Source organism: Limulus polyphemus, unplaced genomic scaffold (genome assembly GCF_000517525.1).
Source record: "Limulus polyphemus unplaced genomic scaffold, Limulus_polyphemus-2.1.2 Scaffold518, whole genome shotgun sequence".
Taxonomy (NCBI): domain Eukaryota; kingdom Metazoa; phylum Arthropoda; class Merostomata; order Xiphosura; family Limulidae; genus Limulus; species Limulus polyphemus.
Window position 1 is genome coordinate 203,065 of NW_013666128.1, and position 10,451 is coordinate 213,515.

General features: G+C 33.8%; 1 protein-coding gene across 1 annotated transcript in view; it reads right to left on the bottom strand.

Annotated features, from left to right (window-relative positions):
* Positions 1-7,752: 7,752 nt before the first annotated feature.
* Positions 7,753-10,451, bottom strand: part of LOC106458808 (protein Wnt-7b-like) — a 48,377-nt gene continuing 45,678 nt past the window's right edge. Inside the window, exon 3 of the mRNA XM_013918356.2 lies at positions 7,753-8,414. Coding sequence (XP_013773810.1) covers positions 7,929-8,414 — 486 coding nt within the window. The 3' untranslated portion in view covers positions 7,753-7,928. The remainder of the gene's footprint in view (positions 8,415-10,451) is intronic.

Here is a 10,451-nt window from a genome sequence, read left to right on the forward strand (position 1 = left end):
TATTATTTATTGTGCGATTTTGATAGTATTTGGTATGCCAAGTTGTTTGTCCACTGGATTGAGCTTAAATCCTTTAAACTTCTAATTCTGTGTATATTCATGATGTTTCCTGTTTTCTGATTGGTTGAAACTTCCAATTCCGTTTATATTAATTAATGAGGTTTCCTGTTTTCTGATTGGTTGAACTGGTCTTTTGTCTCCCAGTTCCATTTCTGTGTTCACCTTCTATTATTGTTAAAAGCTATTGTTATCTTATAGTGAGCTCATGAAGTTGAATCTTTTTACAAATACAGTTCAATTTGAGTTTGTTCCACTTTGCTAAACGTATCGGAGACAATTCTTTAACATAAGTTTAAACTATTAAAATTCGTTTACGATTTTATAAAATAACAGCGTAATAAGAGAGAATAATTCTGTTTATTCTTTTTGGCATGCTCTTCTGACCAACAGTATAACGTTTCATTCCACGCTATATAATGGAATGTTGTCAACACAGCTTTCAATGATAATTTTACATTTGATCTATTTGTTCGTTTTAAATACTGGTCACGATATGAAAGATTTTCACCCGATAAAATTTCATTATGTTTCATATTGAATCTTTATTTTTGTCTTTGGTTTTATTCTTTTACAAGAGCCGAGAGAGTTGTGTTGTTACTTAGTTTCTATAACATATCACATACAGTCAGGCAAAAGTCTGGAAGTTAACACTTCAGGTAACCAAACAGCTTCTCTTTCGTAAAATGTGTTAAAGCAGTTATGGAATTTGGAGATTTATAGACTTCGTCACTTTAGGTCTGCTTTCTTTGGCTAGTTAAATCAGATACTTCCAAAATGAGAAATTAAGGAATGTCATGTCACTGAAACTCAATCTCTATGTCATAATTCGTCCCCTGGTTGGTCAGCCCTACGTTCAAGAGCTCACAACGCTAAAAACCAGAGGAGGGGGGGGGGGGTCGATTCCTCGCGGTGTACAGAGCTCAGATAGCCCATTGGGTAGCTTTGCGCCGAAAACAACCAACAACAACAAGAAAAAACAGATATCGCAATTCAACCCATTAGTGATATTTTATGAATTTGTAACTGTACCATTTTCAGTGGTCTGCTTTCCAGTGGCGGTATGTCTGAGGGCTCATAATGCTAAGAATCGTGTTTCGATACCTGCGGTGGGCAGAGTACACCTATACCATTATGTAGCTTCCTGCTTGAAAACAAACAAACCAACAAATAATTCATAGGCCTATTGTTAATATTGAGTTATATGTTGAACTTTGAATCAACAGACTAACAAAACTTTTATGATAACTTGTATAACGTTAGATGTTCCCTTTTTCTACTGCTAAACACTATGAACAAAATAGTAACAGTCAGCTTAAATGGTTACTTAGATCAACATATGGTAATCGAATAAAAAACAGTTAAAATAAATATAACTAATGGTTAGAAGATATCCTATATCATGAAAAATATTAACCATCATGCTCCAAACACATACACTCTAACACCAAAAATATTAACCATCATGCTCCAAACACATACACTCTAACACCAAAAATATTAACCATCATGCTCCAAACACATACACTCTAACACAAAAATATTAACCATCATGCTCCAAACACATACTCTAACACAAAAATATTAACCATCATAATCCAAACACATGACACCAAAATATTAACCATAATGCTCCAAACACATACTCTAACACAAAAATATTAACCATCATAATCCAAACACATGACACCAAAAATATTAACCATAATGCTCCAAATACATGCACTTTAACATCCAGAATATTAACCATCATGTTCCAAACACGTATACTCTAACACCAAAAACATTAACCATAATGTTCCAAACACGTATACTTTAACACCAAAAATATTAACCATCATACTCCAAACCCATACGCTCTAATATCAGAAATATTAAACATCATGCTCCAAACACATACCACTAAAAATTAATAATCATGCTTTAAACACACATACTCTAACACCAAAAATATTTACCATCATGCTCCAGCACATATACTTTAAACACCAGAAATATTAACCATCATGCTCCAGCACATATACTTTAAACACCAAAAATATTAATCATCATGCTCCAAACACATATATTTTAAACACTAGAAATATTAACCATCATGCTCCAGCACATATACTTTAAACACCAAAAATATTAACCATCATGCTCCAAACACATATACTTTAAACACCAGAAATATTAACCATCATGCTCCAAACACATATACTCTAACACCAAAAATATTAACCATCATGCTTCCAAACACATATACTCTAACACCAAAAATATTAACCATCATGCTCCAAACGCATATACTTTGTCTTTGAGTGAGGGAAGTTACAAAAAAATTATCTAACTGTATATTGAATACGTTAGCCATTGCCAATCAATATTCCTGATTTTGCTAAGAATTATCTTACATTAAAAACTTGATAAATCACTTGCACGAAATCCGATAGCCCAATATTTTATAATAATTTACATATTTTTAAAAATGGAATGAATGTTTTATCTAAATCAGCTCACTTAGTAATCATTTATTTAATCATACTGCTCTAACTCCTAACAATTCGTTTATATTTTTATTATTTTTTAAACGGCTGTTACTTCCTGTTGAAAGCATATCCTTACTGTTCGAACTCAACTGAACAATAAGTGATTGTGTATCAAAACAAAAGTAAAAGAGGTCACGTAAAAGCATTCTTACGTTGAAACCGACAAACATAAATAAATTAATAACATTCTCTTATGACATTCGTTGACGCAACATGAATATTGTTACAGAGAGGGCTATTATAGACACGTAGATAATAAATATAGTAATTCCAAGTGGAAATCTTTAAACAAGATGCTGTACGTGCAATTATAACGGTAGTGGGCATTTTAAACATTTGTAATGGTAGACCGAATCTATAGGTAACGAAATGTAATAAACGAGTGTAATAAAGTTGTAGTTAAGTTGTTTTTTTTTCATGAGAGCCTCACGGTGACTCAGCGGAAAGTCTGTGGGCTTATGACACTAAAAATCTGGTTTCGATACCTGCTACGGGTAGAGCAAAGACATCCCTTAGTTTAGCTTTGCTCTTAACAACAAATAATTAAACTTTTTTGGGCGTTCGCTATGGCCCGCGTCATATATGTTTTATATTTAGGCTTCGTTTATTTGTTGCCTAGAACAACGTCACAAAAATGGGCTACCTATGTAGTGCCTACCGTGGGTATTGAGACCAGATTTTTAGCGTTATACGCCCCCCTCCCCCGACTTTCTGCTCACCCACCAAGAGGTTCAGCCTCTATTCTTATATGTTCTGTTTTCAAAAGCATTTGATTTACTAATAAACTTTGTGTTCGTGGCAAATACGTTAATAATTATTAATGTTTTGCTCGGGTCTTATTTGCTATATATCTGCTTGAGTAGCTTATAGATATGTGCATTTCTTGCATTTATTTTTTACCTGGACTTTATGTACCATATACCTGCTTGATTAGCTTATAGATTTCTTGTTGTTGTTGTTTTTTCTCTGCTTGAATCTTGTGTACTGTATATTAGTTTTAGGTTATAGGTACCGGCCATTTCTTTTTTTTTTTTGCCTAGATCTTGTATACTGTATACGTGCTAATTTAGCTTGTACATACGTGTCATTTTTGTTATTATTATTATTATTTTGGCTGAATCCTCTGTATTGTATATTTGCTTGTTTAGCTTTTAAATACGTGACATTTCTTGTATTTTTTTTTTTGCCTGGATCTTGTGTATTCTATACCTGCTTGTTAAGCTTATTTATACGTTCCATTTCTTGTATTTATGTTTTGTCTGGATACTGTATACTATATACCTGCTTGTTAAGCTTATTTATACGTTCCATTTCTTGTATTTATGCTTTGTCTGGATTCTGTATACTATATACCTGCTTGTTTAGCTCATTTATACGTTTCATTTCTTGTATTTATGTTTTGTCTGGATACTGTATACTATATACCTGCTTGTTTAGCTTATTTATATGTTTCATTTCTTGTATTTATGCTTTGTCTGGATACTGTATACTATATACCTGCTTGTTAAGCTTATTTATATGTTCCATTTCTTGTATTTATGTTTTGTCTGGATACTGTATACTATATACCTGCTTGTTTAGCTCATTTATACGTTCCATTTCTTGTATTTATGCTTTGTCTGGATACTGTATACTATATACCTGCTTGTTAAGCTTATTTATACGTGCCATTTCTTGTATTTATATTTTGTCTGGATACTGTATACTTGCTTGTTTAGCTTATTTATATGTTTCATTTCTTGTATTTATGCTTTGTCTGGATACTGTATACTATATACCTGCTTGTTTAGCTTATTTATATGTTTTGTATTTATGCTTTGTCTGGATACTGTATACTATATACCTGCTTGTTTAGCTTATTTATATGTTTCATTTCTTGTATTTATGTTTTGTCTGGATACTGTATACTTGCTTGTTTAGCTTATTTATATGTTTCATTTCTTGTATTTATGCTTTGTCTGGATTCTGTGTACTTACTTGTTTGGTTTATAGATACGTGCTATTTCTTGTAAACTTTGCTCGAATCTTGTTTATTGTGCACTTACTTGTTTATCATAATTAATAACAACTTTCGTAATAAGCTTTTAATTTTAAACTGGATTACCTGAATGTTCACAACAAAATACTTTTCTCGGCGAAAGCGAGAGAGAGAAGAAAAAATTTTGATCGTGTAATATCTCTGCTGATTATTCAAATTTAGCTTTGATTCTGTTTTGATTACTTATATACTTAGAAATATACGACATTCATTCCCACATCCCTAATGAAGTAACGCTGTAAATATCGACGTATTTAAAAGGTTTTTATATATATATAAAAAAGAGCAAGCAAAATCCGATATGTCGACATAGCTGGCAGGTATAACCGGCTCGTAATTATCTGCTATATCAGAAAATACTTTAGATTAACGTGAGTTATGTTACAATTTTATTATCTACGCAAATTATTAGGGGGGGGGGTAAGACAAATCCGATTTATAAGCCAGTTTCTGGATTGTGTAGGTAAAACCTGTTTCCATTCGTGAACTCGGGTACTTCATGTTTTATGATGGAGAGTCAAATATCTTTGACAATCAAATGAGGTAAACTTCTATGTAAAGGTAGATAAATTATTTTACGTTTTCTTCGTATGACAATCATTTGATTAACTTGTAAGTGTGGACAGTTTCCTTTACGTTTGTTTTGATTTAGGTTATTGATAACATGCAGAACGCTATTAAACTTACCTTTTTAATAACCATATAAAGTAAAGAATACTGCTATACACAAGTGGCTTCTTTTGTATGCCTCTATACGACCACATCGTAGCGTTGGAAAAATCATAGTGAGGGTATGGTGGGCGACGGTTGGACCATGCATGACAATGATGTTATCTTGAGCTGACGTTTTCTGAATTACTCGGGCATAAAACTACTCTTGACAACAGTGACATGAAATAGCTTAAAGGTTATCAATGTTACGAGATGTTAGATGTCTCTTACGACGACATATTTTTTAATCTTCTTTTAGAAAATACCCTTCGAATCAAGAAAATAAACCATCAAGGAATCGGTATTATCAATGTGCAATGTTCTTATCTTTTTCTTATTTTGAAGTTTCAGTATTAACACACTAGATGGCACTTTATTGTTTCGTCAACATTCGATTGTTCAGAATAGTGTCCTTTTTAAATTTTGATAAACTTATTTTTAAAATATTGTATTAAAATTACTATTTCATTTTTGCCGTCTGGTCAAAATGACTTATAAACATGTTCATTACACGAGTTAGAAATAATGTTTATCTCAGCGTGAGGTTGCTGAAAATCGGGTAACATTCCTTAAGTTGTTGCCTCACACTTGATATTCTCCACTCCTTCAAGCGATACTCATGGCCTCTTCAACTTTTGAACCTATTAACCCAAAAATTGATGACATTCCAATTTAAAGCGACCAAGAATTATGAGAAAGATATTTTGCTCAAACTGATTATTTTTTTTATTGAACTTTTTTCATCTTAAAATAATCGACCTCTAGGTAATTTCAAGGACAAAGCCTATCTTACGCTTAGCGGACCACTTTCACCTGCTTTCTGGTTATCAATCAAACTACTTATTGCAAAAAGAAATAAACGAATGGTACTGAGCTGCCAATTAACGTTGAATGAGACGGAAAGTAACCAGGAGCGCCATTTCATATTTCAATAGTGGGAGTGGCAACATCCACTAAACTTTTTGTGAGATATGCTGAATATTTTATTTTTTTAATTTTCGAAATTCAAACAGAGAGCGGGTAAAATATAAACATGTTTTGCGTTTAATCCAAAAAAGTATCATATTGGGGCCTGTATGTCCCCTCTCCCCTTTGGTTACCAGACCATTCACAACGCAACATTCCCCATATTATAAATGAGCTAATAGGTAAACCGAAACGTTAAGTTTGGTAGAATATTGATTATTAAACAATGAAATTGAAAGTGTATTCTGAAGCAGTGTTGCTGTTTTTTTTGTCTTGATCTATTCAAGTCACGTTGATTCTGTCTTTAGAAAAAGATAAGAAGCTTAGCATGAAGTCGGTCTCCATTAGTACTCTTAGCCACTCTTGTTTTTTCTTTGTGTTGAAGCTTCACAAATCCAGTGTTCCTTGCCTTTATTTTAACTTGATATCTAACACACCTGCTAGACGAAAAACATTCCTGCACAAAGACACTGTTTTCTTTGTTCATTTATAACTTTTCATTCAGGTTTAATGGAACATTAATAACCGCGTTAAGTTTCACGTTGAAAGTATTTTAAAAAAACTGAACATTCACTTTAATGTAAAACAATATTCAATAGGTTTTTTCTGGTTAAAAATTTTTTAACGCAATAGAAATATCGATAAATGTCTGGAAATAAGTATTTTATGATATATATATTTGTGTTTAAACGATACAATTCTTAAGTGCTTTGCAAAATTCACACAGTACAATCTTAAATATGAAAGCTTTAAACCAATGTTTATAAAATATATGTACATCGAATTTGCAAAAAAACCCTCCATCTGTTAATGATGACCAGTTACTGATTTGTTTTTGTTTCGTATGGTGTTTCTCACACCTCCAAATTGGCATCCTAGTTCGGACACCGGGTGAGCATGTTTCGGTGTGACGTGGATTCGAACCCGCAGATTGCGAGTCCAGTGCCCTAACCACCTAGCCATGCCGGACCACCCGTTCCTGTAAATGTACATATTCGAAGAATCACAGAAAAAGGATCAGAAACTGTGTATTTAAGTAACAACCACGAATAGGAACATTAGTTTAGAACTTGTGACAACGAGTAGAAGACTTACATCTACAAGAAAACATGCAACGAATAAGATGGTCTTTTTTTTTTTATTGTAGCTCTGACTGTATTTCATACTCAGTCGTCGAATAAGAAAAAAATGCTAATTTGTATCTTTGGCCTTAGTAGAGAATTTCCAACAAAGCTATTAAAAACACTTGGAAGTGACATCAATTTTGTTTCACTTTCATATTCAAAATTACAAGCTCATTAAGCTCTATGATATAGTAACTGACTGTATAGTCAGCTTCCTTTATAAGCAATACACTATGTAGAATCGAAAAATAATATTAAACAATACCGCATTTAAATAGACATCTACATATATATATTATTATTACATCACAATTTGAACATCAGTGCATCATAAATATCTTAATGGAAGCGCTTTTTGTTAAGCGAAACGGCCTTATCACTCCTTTGGAATAATGTTTTTACCACTGGTGAAAACTTGGGAACTATTAAATATTTACATTTCATAAAACATTTCTTTTTAAAGCAGTCTGGACGGTTCCTATTGGTCACTTTTATTAGCCTCTACTTGCACGTGTAGATTTCTGTTCTTTCACTGCAAGTGTTACAGTGGACAAAACAGCACCAATGAAACTTACAGTTACATTGCCAGGTCCGTGTAAACTGGTGAGTATTATAGCCTCGACCACAGCATAGCAAGTTGCAGCCATCAATGTCGTTAGATGTTTGATTGCAGCGCCGCCCTATAGTTCCAAAAGAACCACGCGATAAATCCATTTCGCAGTAATTGGGTGACCTTTGAAGATACACTAAATCTTTAGACTGCGGTTTCCGATGGCGACGCTTCGATCGTTGATGGAGACGTAGTGGTTGTTTGGAAGACGAGAGTTTATCCCAGAAAGCTACAACTTTCTTAGCTTTGTGATATTTCTTCATCAGAAAGTTTCCAATCTCGGTGAAGGACGGCAAGGTCTTCCAGCAAGTCTTCATGGTGCACGACCCAGAAACTCCATGGCACTTGCACTGTGTTAACATGCTTACTTTCACGGCCTGATAAAAGAAGTCTTTATCACAAACTACACATGCAAAGATGAATTCATTTACTCATTCACTGAGATATGGTAACTATTATCCAATCAGTATCTTTACTTTTACATATACAAGTAAATATTCTAATATTCACACATCTTCATATTAAACGTACTTAAAGAATTACATTTGTTCTAACTATAACAAGATGTTTATATGATAGCCATAGAACTACCGAAGGAGTCTTTCCCCCCCCTCCCTTTTGTCTACCTATAATGGGGTACTCGCATGGTAATTGTAGATTTACCGATGTTTCTTTATTTGTAGTTAAGCACAAGGTTACACAATGGTCCATCTGTGCTCTGCCCACCACGGGTATCGAAACCCGGTTTCTAGCGTTGTAAGTCTGCAGACATACCGCTGTGCCACTGGGGGGGGGGGTCATTTACCGATGGAATTCCTGCTAACGTCTACAGGATACTTATATGGTAACCACAAAATTACCGATAGTGTCCCCCCCTCTCCCCATCGTCTACTTATAGTGGGATACTTACATGGTAACCATAGAATTACCGATGGAGTCTCCCTATTGTCTTTTTTTTAACACATTTTTATGCATTCTTCATGCATGATAATGTTAGTAAATCCAGATTTTATTGTTGGTCACAAGGTCTTATAATAACACAAAAATATTGCAATACTTCCACTAATCATTGCACTAATTTGTTTCTGATCGGTTCTCTAGGTTGATTGTTGTAACAGGTAAAAAGTATAGACCTATTGAGTACGGTGTAATATGTGAAGCTCATTGATATTTTGAGGGTTGAAGGTTTTTTGTTGTTATTGTTAAAGAGGACTTATGACGCTAAAAATCGAGTTTCGATACCAGCAACTGAAACCCACTTTCTTCTTGCGTATTTTATGTATGTATATTATATAAATATTCGATATATTTACATAGACAAAAATGTATACTGTTATACTGATTAGCTTGCCCGGTGGTTCATGGTTCGCACTCAAAGACATTACCGTGTTGCAAGAGTGACAATAAAATCTCATTACTCGGTCAAACAAGAGTAGCCCAAAGGTTGGCGGTAGGTACCATTGAGTAGCAGTCTTTCATCTAATCTATCTGTTCAAAATTAGGAACGGATACGCGTAGATAGCCCTTGTGTGGCTTTGCCAAAAAAGTCTCAAACATTATTGAAATATCCTTTAGGTTTACATTTTTCTTGTATTCTTAGCAAGACAAAATGTTGATCTGCTGCAATGTTTCAACACCAGAAATGAAAAGAAGCTTTTATTAAAACAATGAACATTCTTTGGTTGGAATTAATTAGGGAGTTTAAGACATTATTGTTCTACCACATCACACGATGTGTATTGAGACTTGATGACGTTTCTGTAGACATTGTTGTTCTACCACATCACACAATATGTATTGAGACTTGATGACGTTTCTGTAGGCATTATTGTTCTACCACATCACACAATATGTATTGAGACTTGATGACGTTTCTTAGACATTATTGTTCTACCACATCACACAATATGTATTGAGACTTGATGACGTTTCTGTAGGCATTGTTGTTCTACCACATCACATAGTTTGTATTGAGACTTGATGACGTTTCTGTAGACATTACTGTTCTATCACACGATGTGTATTGAGACTTGATGACGTTTCTGTAGACATTGTTGTTCTACCACATCACACAATATGTATTGAGACTTGATGGCGTTTCTGTAGACATTATTGTTCTACCACATCACACAATATGTATTGAGACTTGATGACGTTTCTGTAGACATTATTGTTCTACCACACGATGTGTATTGAGACTTGATGACGTTTCTGTAGGCATTGTTGTTCTACCACATCACATAGTTTGTATTGAGACTTGATGACGTTTCTGTAGATATTACTGTTCTACCACACGATGTGTATTGAGACTTGATGACGTTTCTGTAGGCATTGTTGTTCTACCACATCACATAGTTTGTATTGAGACTTGATGACGTTTCTGTAGATATTACTGTTCTACCACACGATGTGTA